At 47.5% G+C, this 20,070-nt stretch overlaps 1 protein-coding gene across 1 annotated transcript; it reads left to right on the top strand.

The window, feature by feature from the left end:
• The first annotated feature begins 204 nt into the window (after positions 1 to 204).
• Positions 205 to 19,645, top strand: pdgfab (platelet-derived growth factor alpha polypeptide b). Its single transcript, XM_062408742.1, has 8 exons — positions 205 to 869; positions 2,097 to 2,191; positions 3,540 to 3,544; positions 6,381 to 6,515; positions 7,742 to 7,932; positions 15,963 to 16,089; positions 16,679 to 16,803; positions 17,426 to 19,645. Exons 1-7 carry the CDS (start codon positions 807 to 809, stop codon positions 16,750 to 16,752), a joined length of 690 nt encoding a protein of 229 aa, XP_062264726.1. The 5' UTR covers positions 205 to 806; the 3' UTR covers positions 16,753 to 16,803; positions 17,426 to 19,645.
• The last annotated feature ends 425 nt before the right edge of the window (positions 19,646 to 20,070 follow it).

Genomic DNA, 20,070 nt, shown 5'->3' with positions numbered 1-20,070 from the left:
ACATATGCACGCAGGGGTTGAGGGGGTGGGGTGCAGTGGGGTGGGTGGGGGCATGCTCTCGAGTATTAATAAGTCATCCACACCAACCAACCAGCTCCCTGCAGCTGAATAGATGCACGATCGCCGCGACGCGAGGGGAGGCGCAACGGGCCCGGAGCTGCTGGCTCTCATATGCAGCGGCTCAGACGCGCTCAGACTTCATTCACTCCAGAGTCCCGCACAGTCGAGGAGCCGTGCGCGCAGCTGCACTGACACACTACTGCAACGCGGGCTCTGCGTGGCACAACAAGGAACAACTTTCTCCCTTGTGATTTTTTTCGAGAGGATCTGTTCGTTTGGATTATATTCTCGCAGGACTGTCCCAGAGACACGAACACAGCCGTGCGTCTTGATCCCCCCACAAGAAGTAGTGCTGGGTGCCTTGTTTGATCTCCACGTGAACTGGGCTGAGGTTTCGAGCATTTTTTTTGTCTGTCAAAGGACAAGTGCAATGCGTGTCAGACTCGTCTCTTGGGATTGTCCCGCTTGTGCCTGAGGAGCTATGTGGAGCCGCGGCGCAGAGCTCGTTCCACAGGACGCGCGGCCAATGTGAATAACAAGCGTCAACTTCCAGCCTCCTCAGCCTTTTTCACACCCGCGAGCCAAGTGCTGCCCGGAGTCTGCCCGAGCCCGCCGAGCTGCTCTGACACCCCGGCTTCTCTCCCATGAGGGGATGGTTGTGGATCCTCTGGGGCCAGGAGCGACTCTGCGGCTCCTTCAGACCAGCGCGTTTTTCCTGTTTGGGGTTCATTCTGAATTAAAGGGAGATGAGAGCCGCACTTTGCCACCTCCTGCTGTGGACGGCGTACCTGCTGCTGGCCACCGCTGAGGTAAAGTTACCAGGAGTCCCTGACACACGGGGCCGGACGCACACCGTGTCCTCTTGGCCCCAGGTGCCACAGAAACTTTTTTTATTCCCGTGAAGGTGCAAAGGTCCCACAGTGCACGCATTTCTCCAACAGCCACAACTTGATGAGCAGAGAGAGTCAACTACAGAGCAACAGTGTTCTGAAGCAGAGTCTGTAATTAGAAGATCTGATAATGAGCCTATGCAGCATTTAAAGACACATTTAATTTGAATCGACCTATAATCTATCCAAACACGTATCTGAGAGAATAAACAGAATAAACAAGACTCTATTTTAAGAACAGTGGGAATATATAAATTAATTTGTTGAGGGTGAACAAGCAGCAGCTCCTGTTACCATGAGGGCCAGTGACTGCGCACGTTTGAGAACCAACAACGCGTCGTCACGCAGTTATTTTTGGCGTTTGTGCCAAATCTGTTTGTAGCCTGAGCCAACTGGGCAATAGTTTTGGTTGTGGTGCATTCATGCCTGGGAACCGCTCCGGGCGAAATATATGTATATCTCTCTCTCTATGTATATATATATATAGCCACTATGATCCTGCACGGTTCCCTTAGCTTGAGGCGCCTGCAGCAGCAGTGCAACAAGTGCAACGCTGAGGTTCACATAGGCTCGGCCCGAGTCACAGTGCAGCTCCGAACTCCCCTCAGAAAACTGACGGTTCAATGTTCTCTCGCGTTTCCGCAGAGAAAGAAGATGAGTAAAAATGCCATTTAAGGTGTTTTGAGTCTATTCTTTAATTCGGCACTGAATAAATACTGAAAACAGCACTGATTTAGACACAATTCTGGTTTTAAATGATACGTTTCCCTCATGTGTGCCAGGTGGAGGCGATAGAAACGATTTTTAAAGGGCTAATTCTAGAAAGGTGTGAACCTTAGTAAACAGCATATCCTAATCAAATGTGTCATTATTCTAAAGGCGTGCTATTGCCACTTTTAAAAACTTGCATAAATTGCATGATTTCTCAAGCGGGCTTCGGCGCAACCTTTCTGTTTCGCGTGAGGGGCATGTCAGATGTGCTTGTTAGTTGGCACGTACTTGCAAAGCTGCTCCAGCACTGATCTTCCGGCGGTTGTTTAAACTTAAGCACAATTATTTGTACAGACAAACAATGACACGGACGTTTTGCCACTGACTCGACACACATCTAACTTTCCCCTGTTTGTTTGATTTCTTTGCCCCCAGAGGGAAGTGCAGTTTCCCCAGGAGCTGATAGACAGACTGTCCCACAGTGAAATCCACAGCATCAGCGACCTCCAGCGGCTACTGGACATGACTCCGTAGGTAAATTCAGCCTCTTGTTACTTTCATCAGCTGAGTTACCGTCAAATCCTCCATGCTGTGTGTGTGTGTGTGTGTGTGTGTGTGTGTTTGTGTGTGCGTGTGTGTGAGGCTGCTATTATTTGAGGACCTCACTTATATTTAAGCCTCTGCTCAAGGATCAAGTCAAATAACGATCACATACATTCACCCAAAGGTCATATTTAAACTCCAATGAATGACGGATCCACTTGTGACACATCAGGGAGAAGCTGATCTTGGGTTAAGTGAGAAAACAGAGAAATACCTGTTGCTTTGGCAAATTATGTGAATTCAGTATCAGTGCAGTAATGGCTCTTGTAACCGAGCTCAAAGCACATGCCTGTGACTGGAGCACCACACAGGAAATTGCTGAGGGATCTGTGCACCCAGGGGAGCTGCCAAGTGCAGTCCTGGCGTGCTTGATAAAGCAGCAACCCTGATAGGTGCGTCCGCTGTCCACACGTGACCAAGGTGGACTTTCACTGCAGGCATTTATTTGTGCATATTCTCTCAGCTGCTGCGGTAAGTTGGCTTTATAGCGTCCGGGCGGCCACACATGCTGGAAGTCGCCCTCTTGACAGAGAGAGCGGCTCATGGCACAGGTCAGGCAGGGTTTTTTCATGCCTCGTGTTCTTGGCGGCACTGCTTCTCCTGTGGCGGGGGGGGGGGGGGGGGGGGGGTTGATGGGTCTTTCTCAGACCGTCTCAGATTAAGTTACAGGGGTGCACTGGAAGAAGCTGTTTCCCTTCACTTGAGCCTCTATTTACACAGGCTCTAGTCATATATCACACTCAGCTCTAACCTCTACACATTTGCCGGTGGAAATAGGTAACGACTTGTTTTAGCCGTCCCAGCTGGGGCACTGGTCATTGCTCATTAGTAACTCCAAAACTTGTATTCAGCAAAGCCACATCACGGCAGACCTGTCACTCGAAAGGTCCTTCTGTGAAACCACATGATTCTGATGGACGAACCAATTAGGACTAATAGCCCCACATCGTTAGTGCGTTTACTTGATAATTTCACAATCTTACCAACCTGCACTCCACATCAGTGATGGCCCCAATCCATGCTGAGCCTAGAATAGATCCCTGCAGCGCCTCTAGCATGAGAAGAGGTGTTTATAATTGAATTAACATGTCTTTCTTCAAACAGAGGAATGTTTAGCAGGGTAACAGTAGTAGGCTGATTATTATTACGAGGACATAAATCTGTCGGAGGGCCAGCGTGGCAGCCCTGGTCAACCCATTAAAAGACCTTTGACGCCAGCCAGAGGGGTATTTTCAGAGCTTTTGTTGCGGATGGCCAGGACAGTAAAGCTACCAGTATAGGTTGAACTGTTCATGGCATAGAACGTAAACCAGGGCGGAAGAGAGGAAAGGCTAAGACACCTTTATTCAGCACATAGACCTGAGAAGGTGTGATGTTTTTGCATTTTATTGATGTAGACAGAGATTATGCTTGTTTTTTTTCCTGGGTAGCGTCTGGGTTGTTATCATCTGAGATCTGTGTCACTGGAAGGATGACTTTACGATTCAGCCTGTAAGGAAAGAGGTGTCAGGACACTGGGTAGGCCTGCAGGGCTTATCTCACGGCTGTTTGTTTCATTTAGGGCCGCTTTGCTCAGTGCAGGCTCGCATTTGTTTTTCTGTCTATTTGCACACGTCTTGCAAGGACGGCGTCTCCAGCTTTGAGTGACAGGCGAGATGACCCCACTGAAGTCTGCAGATGGTTGTCTGGCCCCCGAGGTGCTCCTCGCCCTCTCCTCGCTTTTCCTCTTCTATATCTCTGTCTCTCTCCTTCGGCGCCCCCCCGGCCTGCCTGCTCTTATCTGCCTCAGTGAAAGACTTTGACAGAAAAGGGAACCTGACTCTTGGCATGGGGTCGGAGCTAGATTCTGGAGTTATATTCCTGCTCATGCTTCACTCAGAAAGGCTGTAACTTGATGTGCAATTTGCTGTTTTTGACAAGCAGGTAGCATGTCCACCTCTTAGCACAGGCTATGTATTTAGAGTGTCTTAAAAATAAAGGACAATGGGACATAAACTAATGTCCACCCAGACGTTCTGCCATTAGACTATAAAGAAACAAGGAGCAGAGACAGATAGTGGGAATTATGTAGACTCTTATTACAAATCTATAACTGGCAGATACATTTGTACAGATAAAGGGGGAAAGAAATAGTGAAGGAGGTGTAAAGGGAGGGAGTCAAAGCCCTCAGTTAATAGATGGATTGATTTGTCACAGTCTGATTCCCCGCCAGAGACGGTCTCCTCCTGAGGACCAAACCTCTCACTTCTGTCTGCACCTTTATCTTTATTCTGTCTCTCATTATTTCTCTTGCCTTTCCTTGCTGTTTCATGCATCCTCTCGCCTGATCTCCCTCTTCCTCGGTTTCCCTTCACCTCCTCTCAGTGCACAGAAAAAAAAGACAACAGAAAGGTCTTGTATTGTGCTTAAAAAAAACGACTGCAGTCCATAAAGGACTTCTTTATTTCCTCCCTCCCTTTCTCCCTTGTGCTCTGACACAAGCTGTCTCCGGCTGGCCAGCTGTGTGATGCTCTCCCTCACTGCTGTCCTGCTCTGATGGGGGGGAGATGAAGAGCAGGATTTGTCCAGTAGGGTTTGAGAAAGCTTGGTGGGTGTTCTGTCGGTGACCTGCAGCGTTAAAAGGTGGGAAAAACCCAATGAGTCCACTAGACAGTGCAAGGAGTGTTCAGTAGGTGTGTGTCTACACGTAGCTGACATGCACTGGGGAGCGTGTGTGACATTTGTACACTACGTTTGTGTGTCTCTGCATGTGGGTATAGTGGCCTCACAGGCTTGAAGCGCGGCCCTCTGCTTAACTCCTCAGCAGCAGTCAACACTTCCTTTCTGTAGACCTTTCAGTTCTGGGTCACCGGCCGTCTGACTGACTAGCTGACTGCACGGAAAGGCTAATAGGAAATTCCCTCGACTCTCACTCAAGGGACGATATTGGGTTGGAAACCTGACGGACCTAGGAAAAGAAGGCATCCGAAAGCAAATAAACAACCAATCCCAGAGGAGGACCAGGTATAGGTAGAGAAAATCCCTTTTGATGAATGTGGTCAGAGCACAAAGAAGCAGGAAGAGTGGAATGTGTTTGCCCATGGCTGAGCTTTGTTGCGCGGGTGTACATTGGGTTTTAGCATGTTAAGGAGGATATGGAGAGGAGTTTGCGTAGTTGTGAGTGTGCGTTTATGTTAATTGTACAAGTGTAGGTGTTCTCCAGGTGGGTGGTTATGCTGCACATATACAGACATGACCCACCTACTTAGCAAACACGACTCAGACTCTGCTCTTTGGGAAAGGGCAGTATCCTTAGAACAAGCTTTATCATTTTATTGCTGCTCTGGCACTCTTCTGTAACTCCTCATATTCTGGGTGGGGACCAAAACAAGTGAGCTTTATCAGGTGACCACGACTGTGAATTAGCTGAGCTGGCTATATTAGACCGGGTTGGAGAGGTTACAGTGCAGCATGGCAAAACATGTACTTTTCCAAACCGCAGAATGATTGAAAAAGCAAACATTTTCGGGTTAATGAGAGGCACAGAACCACTAATTAGGCGCAGGTATAATGGCAGCAGAGCACCACCTGTCAAATGACCACTTTAGCCCGATGGGTGTCTGTGAAAGCCGGTTGTTTTTGAAGACGCATGGTGACTCACCTTCATCCAGACTACTTCACCCCTTCTGGGAAAGTTCAGCCATAAGAGTGAGTGGGGCTGACACACAAAGCTTCCAAGCTACTGCGTGTAAAACTGTGCCCTGTGTACACTGGTCTGTTTACCTCAAAGTTGGGATCATCAGCGGTTGCCTGCCAGGGGAACCCTAAGCCCTTAAGGGAATCAAAGCATGTGTTACATACAGCACAATCTGTAGGAAGTTAACGTCTCATTATGTCTGCGTGACTAACCGACTCATTGTTTGTTGTGGAAGGGGCATATAAAACATCAATAGTGGATCCCACGCAGCCCTTCTCAGGAGGCCAGCCAGAAGCCCACCGCAGTCATTCGACGCTGTGCAAGTGGCAGCAGCGGTTTCAGACTCATAGCTTGTTTATTGATTGAATGAGCCTTTTTGTGTTTTGTTTTTTGCTTCCTCTCTGTGTGACATTAATATGGCTGCCTTTTATTTTGACGAGGTACGGGAAACGATGTTATCGAGGAGCCCAAGCAACACAAACACCACAACCACCACAAGAACTTCTCCCGGCACCACGGTCACTACAATGACCTGAAGAGCTCCCAGCTCCACAGCCGACGCAAGAGGAGTATTGGTAAGACTAAATAAATACTACAGTACACGCTTCACTGTTTCCCGCTCAGAGGCTGCGTCATGATTACATTCAGCACTGTATACATCACAACTTGGCACAACACATTACAGTGTCATAGTGGCCTAAAAATAACCTCTATCTTAAATATCACCCCTGACATGCAAGTTCCCAGGAGGTGAAACCGATCACTTTACACTAATTTCAAACATAGCTAATAGTTAGTGGCTTTTATGTGGCTTTTTGCTGGATAAAAGGAACCATAATGAAGCCATCTACCCAGTATTTATGGCAATGAAGGAAATCATGAGAAACAAGTCTGGTGTGTGAGGTTAAGCGGGACGTCTGACACGAAGCCTTTTAATTGGCCAGGGGCTTGGAGATCTAAGACACACGCGTCAGGAGAGAAATATATCCTTGAGCGTGGAAATTCCAGGCATTCAGGTTTCAAGTTGCAGCTTGCCCGGGCTCTCAGTCAGATTTCTTCATAAAACGCCACGCGGTACGATATCTGATCGAGGCACAGAGATTACCCTGTCGGGTGCGATCTGTGTGTTAAGACGTCTTGCAGCGTAGCATTTAAAGCAGGCTGGTTGTATTTCATGCATGTGTGCCGAAACATATGTAAATGATACAGAATACCTATTAGGCAGCTGTCCACAAAAACCCTCACATGCTGCACATGATGCACATATCATCTTTACGACATAATGGTGTCTTACTGTACACTCTGTCACCTCTTGAGGTCTGAGTGCCTGTTGGGGCGTTAAATCTGAAATGAGTGCTTGCTGCCTCCCTCTTTTCACAATGGCCAATAGGGTCAAAGGCCATTATTAGATTTCCCACTGGCAGACATAAAGGTTTTCTGGCCTAGTCATGCTGCATTAACCCCAGTGAGCCCTCGGAACAAAGGAGCTGTTTCTTTGTGTCTCACAGACTTGATCCCAAAGCTCCTTAGCTGATATGAGATCAGCTTTTTGGATAGCATGTCTTCTTAAGAGCCTTATAGCAGGTTGGGTGTGAACTGAGGTAGGACGAACAGCTCCCACATCAAGTGAGTCATCAAATAATGATCATAGAAAGAATGCAAGAAGCAGCTTGGGGGGGGGAGAGACAGACTTTGACAATACATCAGCACACGCTTGCATTCGTAAAATATGTGTCACTGAACGCTCATGAAGACCGAAACGCATTAACTGGACTCCCGCCTCTCCCTGTCCCTCTTCCAGTAGAGGAAGCGGTCCCAGCGGTGTGTAAGACGCGGACGGTGATCTACGAGATCCCCAGGAGCCAGGTGGATCCCACGTCTGCCAACTTCCTGATTTGGCCGCCCTGTGTGGAGGTGAAACGCTGCACGGGCTGCTGCAACACCAGCAACATGCGCTGTCACCCTTCCCGCAAGCACCACCGCACGGTCAAGGTAAGACACAAGTACCTACAGGATAGACATGCAATAAGGTAAAAGTCATCACTGCAACACACAACGCATCACAGTAACCCACTAACAGACCCACTTCCACACACAAATCACCACCTTCCCTCAGCAGCAGGTAAGTAAATCTCATGGGAGGCGACGTTGGGTTCACCTGCCCTCCTTCACACTTCTCTCCCACCGCACTCCCTCTGTCCTTTACAGCTCTTCTGTGTTTCACACTACCCCTCTGCTCTGAGCCTCCTCCTTGAGAAAGTGGCCTCCTAACCTCGGCTGCTCTTTCCCCTCTCTCCGAACCATTTCGGCCAATCACCACCCTTCCCCCTCGTCACTATGTTTGCCAGCGTGGCTGTGCCAGGACAGCCAGAGGGAGGAGGAGGATATGGAGAGAGGGATGTTGGTGCCTTCTGCCAGCACATCTGTTAAAGGTTCGACCAGACACGGATTCCCTTGCCAGATATAAGACAGGGGAACAGGCTCCTGTATCTTGAAAACATCTGAGTGTCACTCGCTATGGCAAAACCATTCCTCTGCTCGCCCTTTGTTTGGCCCTTTGTCTTCTCTGGAAGCAGTGAGCCCGGAGGAGAAGAGGTGACAAAGAGAAAGAGACAGCATTGGAAGGGGGTCGCACCGCTCTCAGAAGCTCTTTGGCATCTCCAGCTTGAAAGCACGTCCTTCTGCTAAGGATCAGAGGAGACACCGTGGCTGGAGTTGAGTCGTATTTCAGATGTATTTACACTACAGCCTGTTAGCCACTGCACAGTTCTGTTTGGAGGTATGGGAGTTATGTCCTCTGTTCTGTGAGAGTAAAAAACAACTGGAGGATAAACAGGATGGCCCGGAACACTCCGACTATGTCTGTGTTTCTCTATGGGTCTATCTATGCACTCTATTGTCTCTGCTCTTTAATCATTGTGATCTTGCCTGGCCATGGGCACTTGGACATTGCTTTCTGTCCTGCTCCTCATGCAAGCTTTAAAGATGCCGCCTGGACTGGCCAGCTGAGTAATAAAGCAAATACCAACCCTGCCTGCTGCTGCCTCCTTCCCCTTGGCACACTGGCACAGGTCAGGGAGATTTCAGTTTGGATAGGCGGACATTCTCTCCGAGACAGAGAAGCTGCGCTAACAAGACGGCCGCTGTGGGGCACAGGGCGCTGCATCCAGTGCACAGGGTTTATGGTCAGAAATGCTGACTCATAGTGCGGTAGAAGAGTCAACCTCGGTTATACAGCGCAACCCTGTGTGTCTGTCTGTCTGCATGCAAGCTCGTCTGTCTCTCCATCTGCCAGACAGTTGGTGTCTGTCATCCTCAATAGGAGCTCTGTCTGTGATCAGAGAGACCAGGATGGATGGATAGACACTGGCGATGGCCGGCAAGACTCTCTAAGGCTTGATTCAGCGATTCCTGGAATGCTGAGATCCATGAGACTTTGCCCGTGTCCCCCTCATGACACTGAGGACAAAATGTGCACACAGACTGGAGAAGGAGCTCCAGGCGTGGTGGGCAGGGAGGGTTTCACGGGTGCCGTTTTTCATGGGGTTAGCAGCGGCGGGTGATCGGGTCCGAGAGGCGTTGTGTCCCTGCAAAAGGTCATCCGCCAGGGCTCCCTCCGGTCCGGAGACATTCACCGCATTGTGTAAGAAATATTGTCTCATGCCAAGATTTTCCTTTCTGTCTCTCGTTTCAGCAGTTACTCTGAATGGGGATTCAGTTCATGCTTCTCCCTCCATTTATTAGAAAGCTAAAAGTGTTGCCCGTCTAACCTGGGTCGAGCTTGTTTTCCTTCCGCCGGCCAGGGATGGGAAAAGAACACATTCACTGTGTTTCTTTCCATCTCATGCCACTATGCATTTGTCCAAATGCACCTTTACTTATTCATTCCCGTCTTCTCTTTCTTTCCTTTTTCATTCCATGGACCCAAAAAAGAGAACGGGTCTGTGCAGGCCCTGTACTCTACAAGCCTGTTCTGGAATAGGAAAAAAAGAAGGCAACTTAAAATAGGACTAGGCTGAGGGAGAAGAGGCCGATCTTAAAGTCACATTCTTTCTCCTCTTCTCATCCTTTTTTAACTTCTTTTGCATTAAGCTGAAACTTCATTTGTGTGCAGGCAAGTCTTTCTTTGGTAGTTTTGTGTTGTCTGCACGCCTTGGCATGAGAAGAACTGCCTCGTCAGCCATAGGCCTCCTTCACAGATACTTTTGACTTGTTGCAGTAGGAAAGGCCCAGATGTTCCTGATTACTTTAACGAGACGCTCTATTCCAGAGTCCCATTAAATAATTTCATTTTTTACACCTGCGCTTTCCTTAGTGTGACAAGTCAAAATGTACTCTGTGAAATAAAGGCCTATTTACAGATGGCTCCATTTGGGCCAGCAAATTGAACTCTAATGTTTTCAGTCGATCATCCATCCAGCATTCCTTTGACTCCTCCTTCACCTTCACCTCCTGTTGCACTTTCTTTGACACCATATTCACTCCCCAGCACGTTGACTCCTCCCTCTCTTTTAATTTGATTCCAGAACAGTGTGCAGCTTTATTTTGTGTTATGTTCGTAGAGTTGTTAAAAAAATGGAAAATAAATATCATAGTTAAAACTGTATATCGTTGGCATTTTGAGGCAAATTGTTTTTTTGTCCTATCAGCTCATGTTGTTACTCTCTCGGCCCTACTCTCATGTTGTTGTCTGTTTTACCTCTTCCTTATCATCCCTTCAGTGCACTTGGGCACTCCTTTTCACATTAGTTTCTGTCTACACGTATGTGTGTGTGTGTGTGTGTGTGTGTGTATGTGTGTGTGTGTGTGTGTGTGTGTGTGTGTGTGTGTATGTATGTGTATGTGTGTGTGTGTGTGTGTAAAATTGAAATGCCTCTGTTTGTTCTTCCAATGGGGCTTAGTAAACAGGCCATGACACAGACACACAATGGAGCTGTCACTCATCCTCTCACTCATTAACTCTTAAGGCTTCTGCCTACACTCTGTCTATATGTTATTATTATATTCTTCATTCACTTGAAAGCGGAATCAGAATAGACTGCAGGTGATAGTTGTGATTCAATTTGAGGCAAATGAGGTAAATCCCAAAGGTTTTCAAGGAAACAATGAATGTCAATGACTTTACATGATAAAAATAAACTTGAAAGAAAAATTGCAAGAAAGTTAAGGACCTTTTAGTCCCATAAAGTTTATCAAAAATCACGTAATTAAACTATTTTCTGCTGTAAATTGTATTTGTGTAATCTGATTTTCACTTTGTTTTTAAAATCCTGTAATTTGATCTATTCCGGGAGTCGCTACAACTATCACTGCCCTCATGAGCTGCCATAATCTAATCAGTGTGGCATCATATGCAGACAGTTCAGCTTCTCTCGTTTGGTCTGGTTCAGTAGATGGAAACTTTTGATGGCACTTGAAGCGTAACTGTTTTGCAGAGATCGGAGAGAGTCATCAGTGCACATCTGTGTCAACCCAAGAAAGAGATCGTTTGTGTGTGTGAGAGAAAGAGAGAGAAAGAGAGAGAGAGGGAGAGAGAGGGGGAGAGAGAGCGAGAGAGAGCTCTATGCTACCTAAACTCGACCGCCGCGGAACGGGGACGAGGTCATTTATGTGAAGCGGCAGCAAGAGGAAGACGGGTGGCAGAGTAATGAAGTGTTGATGGCTGCTGGATCAAAGTGGAGGCTGACAGCGGCCAGGTGGATATAGCCACAGTGCTGAGTGTGGGGGTCCACACATCTCTCTGCACTGGCCCTGGCCCCGACCCCTACACACACACACACACACAGGCACAAGCACACACAACAGTTTCCTCAGTGACCTCAGATCCGGGTGTTGGGGGAAGCAGTAGCTGTAGCCCTGCGGTTGTGTGGGACCCTGACTTACGGGGTGTTTCATAAATAAAAGACAGTGTGACGGTGATACAGTGAGTGTGATTTATGATCGTCTGAGGGGTCCTGTGGATTACATGAGGGGGGGAGGCGGGAGAAGAGGGGCCTCCCTGTTTGAAGTGCCTCGCATCTGTGAATTATTTTCCCTTTGATTCACTCAGCACTGCGGCTATATGCAGAAGGCCGAGGGAGTTTTTTGTGTGTATGCGTGTGTATACATGTGTGCGTGGTGTGCACGGCAGGGGGTGTGGGCCGGGTCAGAGACCATGGGAGCGTCCCGACCAAGCCAGAAGTCGGAAAGTTTGGCGACTGCTGCACCAGCTGGAACATATCAGCTCGAGCAGGAAAAGTAGCAGCCGTATTTTAATCATATTTTACAATTTCTGCATTTTCCTTGACTCCTCCTCTCCTGTCCTCCCTTTCACTCTTCCCCACTGACTTCAGTGGCCAGTCTTCAGCCCTGGAGTCTGATTGTCTGTTCTATGAAATATTTGTTCACTCCCCCCTCACTCTTTCTTTCTCTCTCCTGCAACACAGCCATCTCCCACTCTTTAATTTTACCGGTCTGTCAGTCTCCGTCTGTCTTTTTTACTCTCTCATCAAAATCGTATTTACTTTTCCCTCTTTTAAGTGGACAGCCACGTCTGTCTATCTGCAGCTCTGTTGTTCTCTGAAGACACGGGAGAGAGGGAATAGAGAAGTGGAGGGATGACACATCTTTGCATTCTTTGATATTTGATATTGCATAATGGTTCTTTCGATCACTGAAGGGCCCGGAAGCTCAGGGCGCAATGTGGTCAGGGGCAGACAGATATCCACATCTGGTGATACGTTAATGTGTGTGTGTGTCTGTGTGTGTGCATGTGTGTGTCTGTGAGAGTGTGTGAGAGTGTGTGAGAGTGTGTGAGAGAGAGAGAGAGGTTGGGAGAGAGTGCTGTGCCGTTTGGGCATTACAAGCCGGTGCGAAGCGACAAATGCCCCCCTTGCTTCCTCTCTTCTCCCCACACTGTCTGCCACACATCTCCCCGAGTGTATTTGTGGCAGGGTTGAAGCCGAGGGCAGCAGCAGGTTGTCTGCTCTGTCTTGGTCTGATGTTCAAACTGCATTCTCTGTGGTTTACCCTCCTCCTCTGCAGAGCATCTCCTGCTTGTCCTCTGGGTGTAATTTGTCTTTCTTTTTTTGATTGCCGATGGAAACACAGAGAGCCTCTCCACATTCCTCCCCCCCCAGAACTTTCCACACAGTTGTAGCATCCTGTAGAATCCCCCCCCCATCGAAGAAGGTCTACGCGCCTCCGTTGCAGATGAATTGCCACCTCACCCTGCCACCTACCACCCCTCCAGTCTCCAAACATACATCTCATTTCACTTTTGCTCGATTCTGTCACTGTTCCAGCTCGCAATGGCCCCGCTGTGCACATCCACATCCACGTTGTGTTTTCCTTGGAAGGCCTCATCAGTGCTTGGTGCGCGGGGAATTCCCAATTAACCCAAACAGGACAATTGGCTGCACACAGAGAGCAGCGGAGACACTGAGGACAAACCGAGGGGCTGCTCTTCCCAGAGCCCCCTGCCTCACCCCAAACCCTCTGGCTCGGATATCATTCCAAAGCCGCTCAGGGGGACTTTTTCTCAGGGCCCTGGCTTCTAGGGAGTTTAGAGCAGTTTGATTTATACAAAGAGAGTGTGGGGCCCCTTGTCTAAGCATGGGGGTCTCCTCTGATGTATGTTTTATGTGGGAAGTCATTGACTCTGCACAAGAGGCTTGTGCTCTTTGTACAGGAAGGAAGAAGAAATGGCAAAAAATTGAGGAAATGGAAGTTTAATATGGACGTAAAGTATACAACTTGTAGGAGGGAATTCCGCCGTTCCTTTAACGTCAACCCTTTCCCAAAACACAAGAAAGAGGAAACAAAACAGAAAGAGTAAGTGTTGACAAAGTGGGCAGAACAGAGGCAGCCTGAGAAGGGTTATATCGCAGTTATACACTTTGACCGACTAATACAAAGCGTGTGTGTGTGTAGTGACTCCTGCAGGGAGTGTTTTTAACCCCGCTGTGTGAGGGGAGAGGAGATGGGCCTGCTGCTGGGCCTCTCGTCCAGGGGGCCCGTCACTTTATCCGTCTGTCAATAGCTGTTTGTTTCTCCGGGAGGTTTGTGTGTGTGATCGTCACTAGGATCAGACTCATTTATGAGGGTCCTGACATGGCTGACTCGTTTGGCTTCCTGCTGGCAACTTCCGAACCCCCCCCCCCCCCCCCGCCCACCTCAGAGTTTAACGTAACCAATGGCAGCAGAGTCGTCCGCACAGACAGCTGCGTCTCTCAGCTCGCTGCTCTCCCCTGCTCTCGCTCCTGTCCTGTTTTTCACTCAGTTAATTTGATTAGAAATCAGCAGTGGTTTCTGGGAAAAGTTTGTGTCATCCCGTGATACCTCTGATAACTTATCTATCTATCCTCTCAGTGTCAGTGTTGATAAATTCCCCAATTGGGTAAACCAGACACCAAATGTTAATGGGTAACACATGAATGTAATTGAATGCTAGTCATGATCGGGGTCAGGCCGTCCTCCCCCCTTCCTTAAATAACCCCATTCTGTTTGCAGACACACGCATGCATGCTCATGAGCATGCACGCACACGAGCATGCTCGCACACATTCCCTATTGAGGGTGATGGTCCAGCATCCTGCTCTCAGCTCACCCACTCTCTTTATATCAGGGCCTGCTTACAGTAAACACACCACCGCTAACCCAGACACCATTGTCCCGTGTTTGCTCACTGCATACTTCCTCCGCTTGCTTACCCTCTTTTCACTCTCTCCCTTCTTTTTCTTTATGTTTTTTCTTTTCTCCACCGAAAGCAACTGTTGCAAGGCAGCATCTTGGTATGTTACGGTGTATTGGTATGTTTGTCTGTCTGCATGACTAATTCCACCCTGAGAGTCGGCCTTGGCGTTGGGCCATCACAGGATCGAGCAAGAAAGCCTCTCATCAGTTTTGGCACTCTGTCAATGTGTGCGTGTGTGTGTGTGTGTGTGTGTGTGTGTGTGTGTGTGTGTGTGTGTGTGTGTGTGTGTGTGAGAGAGAGAGAGAGAGAGAGAGCCTGCAAAGCCGTGTTGTTCATAACACCAGAGAGCGTTGGGAGATTTTCAGCCAATATCCTCCCATATGCAGTGACCAGGAAGATAGGTGAGGCAGGGGATATTGTTTCCATGTGGCCCCCAGGCCCTCGGTGGTGGACGGGGAGGTTACCTGCTCTTGGCACTAACATCAGAGAGGGAAAAGCACGCGGCCACCTCCCCTGAATTACACAACAAGATCATCATAACCTCCACGCAACCTTCTCTGTTCAGCTTTCATCTAAGCTTTAATCAACATGCCCTATTCATAACCCTCTGAGGATTGGTCTTTTCATTTCTGGCTGTTGGGTGGGAAGAGGAGGTCACTCCTGTTGTGTTCGACGGAGAGGGTGTTAGCTGGACTGTACGATAGGAATTTCTGCATTGCTTTTGTGTTGGTTAGACTGGACGGGCTGTTTTCCGGACTGCTACTGCTTAGGTTAGACACTGTAAACTGTTTTCCTTACATGCACATGTTAAGCAACACTTTCCCTAACCCATGGAGAAATAGTACTGTTGTTTAACACCAGCCTACATGTCGGGACAGGGCGAGGGAGTTTAGGCCTGTGTCTGTCTCGATACGGATGCTCCAGCAGGGCGGGATCTCCCAGCCTCTCTTCTCAGGCCAGAGTAAACCCTCTCTGGGTGTTAGGGCATACACTCCTCCCCCCCTCCTGTGCTTCGTTTCTCCTCTCCCATTGTTTGAGTTTGCTTGGACAGGGTCATACACTCCGTTCAGTATTTACACATCTGATCAACAGCCCATAGAGCACACAGCGAGCGGAACTCAATGCATCACCCTCTGAGGAATGCTGCCCTCACACATCAAACACTGGGCTTTTTCCTTTTTTATAAATGAATCGATTTATGAAAGAGTCATCAGTCACAGTGCTACGCCTCCTGATGCCGCCGGATAGGTTGAGAGCGTACGCATTCATCGATGACTCTCTGCGAAGAGTGATGATGGTGCCGGAGCTGGTTTCTGCAGCTAACCTTTTCTTCTTTTCCTCCCTTCAGGTGGCCAAGGTGGAGTATGTGAGGAGGAAACCCAAGCTGAAAGAGGTCTTTGTGCGGTTAGAAGACCACCTGGAGTGTGTGTGCACGTCACAGCATCACGTGGTGGAGCACTCAGAAGCAGAAATAGGTAACGATAGTACTGTACTGTTACTTTGTCACAAATGTCGTCCCAGCATTCTGCAAATCCCTCTGAGGTCTGAGTCCCGCCCTCATCCCTACGTCATCATGCATTGCCTTCCTTTCCTCCCTTCCTCGTGTTTTGTCCGATGTTCTCTCTCTGTCTGGCTCCTTGGCTTTGCACTAGGTGACCTTGTTTCTATCTCGCCTGCAAACAGACAGACACGCCTTTAAGTTGGCCTGCTTTTGCAAAACTGTAAAGCTTGTGTGTTTTGCTCCTTGTTAGACGAAGATGTGTGCGTGTGTGTGCGTGCATGTGTTTGTGTGTGCGTGCGTGTGTGTTAAGGGAGGGTGTACAAAGGCTGCTTGGCATCAGCAGGTAAATCCACCAGTGCCTTGATCTGAAGCTTTTCTCTCCCTGGGAGCAGATAAGCGCTGTGATTTGTGCTGATAAGGCATCTGAAGTATTTATAGTGTGCCATATCTTTTGCACTCTCTGCTTCTGTCCCAGGGCTGTTGTACCTCTTTCTGTGCCATGAACCCTGCTTCTCGCTTCTAACCCTGCTTCCCATCCACCCTACCCGACTTTGTGTTTTCAGGCCACCGTAGGTCTAAAGGTAGAAAAAGGAAACCTAAAAAGCTAAGGCCCAGCAAGGATTTATTGGCGACATAATAAAGTTGCGCTCATTACCCAAAGTCCACTGGAGAGCTGTGAAGGGAACAGGTAGGACTTTAGCACCGTGACGCCCATTCCCCTTTTGGCACCGCACTGGCCCAATCATGGCGCAAAGAGGTTCTGCCAATCACCGTCGCAAATCACATCACAGCCAATCAGTGTGAGGAGAGGGAGGGCTGAGGAGTACCATGCTCTGTGCCCTAATGCTGCATGTTGATTTTGTGGTTTGCCGAGCATGCACACCGCACACGTTTGCTTTGTGTCACCATGTTGTGATTGCGCGTGGTTGTGTGCACCTTTCTTCTTGTGTTATGCGGATAGCCGACACCCAATGTCTGCTGTATGTCTCACCTGTCTTGCGTCTGTTCTCCTTCACCACGACTTGTTGACAACACCAATATTCACCCTCTCACGTCGCTGCCTGTCACAGGAGAGATAACTTTTTTAATTGTTTTATTTGTACCATTAAGGTCGCTGCCTTTGAAATCTGGAGAAACAATTATTTTCGAACATTGTGGGTCTTGTGTGTCTTGTTTGAAATGCATGAACAAATTAATGCAATCGGGCACAAAAAATGCAAAAATGTATTTACCTTTTTTCCATCACGTTACATGTGTTCTATTTGGGAGAACTATGATGCTAATCCAAGCTTCCGCTCTCTCTCCCACAGTGGACGTGAGGTGAGACCAATCAGAACAAGGGACTTCAGTGCGGGAGGAACCTAAAAAGAGGACGTCAACAAACATGAGACCTGCTTGGTCCTCTTCCCCACTGCCGTGCCACCGTCGAAAAAAGACAAACATTTCTGTAAAAATGAGCGACAGAAACATAGACAACAGACAAAAATACATAAGATGCCAAAGGTGCTTTTTTTATATTAAAAAAAAACAGTGATTATGGATGATGTCTTCCTCTGTGGTGCGCTACCTATACCCAGAAAACTGAACCCTGCCAATGATTAGGAAGAAATATGCTGTGGAGCTCGGGCAGAAAGAGGCCGAAGGGAGATGATGAAAGGGATTTGTGTTGACCATTTTGACCGACGTTGTTTGAAGAAGATGTGAACAACAGAAATGGCCATAAAACAGTTGTTTTGGGCTTTCGTGGGAATCTGGTGCTCGGACTCTGAAACAGCAGTGGATGTCCTCCAGCTGGGCGACATAAAAGTGCCCTGCCCTGTTTAAATGACTCTTGCATACACAGGAAGGAAGAAAGAGAGATAAAGGAAAACAATGGCGAGCACTGGAGTTATGGAGGTGTTTTTTTTCTCCAGAAGACTCTCAAATGGAGCATTGAACAATTTGAGTTTTGGGATGTTTGCTCTGAGTGGAGAGAAAATCTTCTCTGAGAATCCTGGTGGTCTGTGACTTTTCCCACCTGTTGTGCGCATCAAAATCTGAAAAGGACGCATCACTATTCACAAACTATTTATATATGTGGACGTTTGACTTTTTTTTTTATTGTCTCAGTGCAAAAGGAAGACAGAAAGAACAAAAAAGACATTTCCATGATTTTGGAGACATGCAAGAGTCCTGTGTGGTGCAGTTCTTTGTAACCATCAGTATCAGAATCTCAATGTCATTTGTTGTTATCCTTGTCATCCATGTTTCTTATTATATTACAGTATATCTGAATGATGTCAAGTGTTGTAAATGGATTGGATATATGTGTGCAAGGAGGAGACGTGAGAGTCAGTACAGGAAGATGCTTTATTTTTGTTATGAAATATATTATGCTTACTTATATCCAAGCAGGAATTATGTTTAATTCTTTTGTTGTGGTTGAATGTCTGTATTTAATCCTTTGGAAAAGATGCAAAAACGTGGGCAGGGGGTGGAATAGACAAGGGAAAAAATGCCAGTGCTTGTTACTGTGTGTGCATCAGTGTGTCAGAGCTATGAAAAGGGGGGACTGACCGGCTCAAACATGGCAACCTTAGTGAGTGGCCATACTGTAGCTTATTCTATGATAAGCATGTAACAAGTGTGTGCTCACCAACCACATTTTTTAGAGAAAATCCAATGTGCAAGTATGTATGTACTGAAAGAAGGTGTGTGTGTGTATGTATGTGTGTTAGTGTTTGTGTTAGTGAGCCCGCACAATATTTCTCTGCTACTCAATTTTACATTCATATCACTTTAATGTCGATAAGGAAGATGCACGCCCGTTCTGCTTCACAAACACCCATGTCGTGCCTGGAAAGAGCAAAGTCCACCCGAAAGAGTGAATGAGCGAGCAAAGCATATCGACAAGCGCATGAATGGGCTCCTTGTTTAGCCAGTCTTCACTCCTCTGTTGACAGGGGAACAAATCTCTGATGGCTCCACCCTCTGAAGGGACTCACACCTTGTGCAGCCACATGCCATCGGGACAGATGATGATGGGTGCCCAGCGGTGGCCTGGAAACAGCACAGTGCTGGCCTGAACCTTTGACCCCGATGGGATAAACAATTACTGCCTTACCAGTTTCTGAAACAGTGATGAATGTGTAACCAAGCCAACCAGGTGCAACCCCCCCCCCCCCCTTTTAAAAAGAAGAAGTGAATTTCTCTCGTAATCGAAGGCGAGTCGCGTGAAAGTCGAGAGAGAAAAACTGACTGAAACATGGATGTGTCAGCGACTGCTGAGCTGTGAATTCACCAACCATCATCCGTGTGGTGCTCTATTTATAAGGCTGATGTTTCCTCACTGTTCACATCTACACCAGTGTTTTTGTTCTCAGTTAAACAGGGACCATGCTTGGAGAGACTTGACTCAAGCAAAAAATGCCATCACACTATCACTTGGCCTTTACTACTTTTCTTTTGGGCTTCCATTGGATAAATACAGCAGTAATCATAATTTATATATATTTATGTTTTCAACAATAAATATATTTCTGCTTATGAAATTGTTCGCTGGAGTCCCATGATTTGTTTGTGTTGTGGTGGCATCTCACTGCACAATGTGTAATTTTCTACAAAAAGATAACAAAAGACAGAGCTTGGTTCTTGGGTTGTTTTCTTCACTAGATCTGTCATCACTGCACATGCGTCTCCTTATTGAGGATTCTCTCAGTGTTCATTCAGTTGGAGGTGAATTTTTTGCAGAGGTCCTCTCCTCCTCTCCACAAATGAACCTGCATATTAAAAATGAAAAGGGTTGAAAATAATACGCTGTTTGGTGGACATGAGATTATTACTGTTTCTCTGAAACCTTAAGATCCAGACATCCAGTCAGTAGAAGCATTCATCTTACAACAGGTTAATCGTAAAAAGGTGGCTTAAAAGTACTTTCTTAACGCCACAAAAACAAATTACACAATGCTTTAGGTTT

Source organism: Platichthys flesus, chromosome 16 (assembly GCF_949316205.1).
Source record: "Platichthys flesus chromosome 16, fPlaFle2.1, whole genome shotgun sequence".
In the NCBI taxonomy this organism is placed as follows: domain Eukaryota; kingdom Metazoa; phylum Chordata; class Actinopteri; order Pleuronectiformes; family Pleuronectidae; genus Platichthys; species Platichthys flesus.
The sequence above is the reverse complement of the archived record's forward strand: the minus strand, read 5'-3'. Positions and strand labels throughout refer to the sequence as shown.

What these genes read in the sequence shown, in the direction of transcription:
- pdgfab (XM_062408742.1), top strand. Translation starts at nt 807, where the DNA reads ATGAGAGCCGCACTTTGCCACCTCCTGCTGTGGACGGCGTACCTGCTG. An exon ending in AGCACCACCGCACGGTCAAG is followed by an intron (nt 7,933 to 15,962) that starts GTAAGACACAAG and finishes TCCTCCCTTCAG; the next exon opens with GTGGCCAAGGTGGAGTATGT. An exon ending in GCACTCAGAAGCAGAAATAG is followed by an intron (nt 16,090 to 16,678) that starts GTAACGATAGTA and finishes TTGTGTTTTCAG; the next exon opens with GCCACCGTAGGTCTAAAGGT.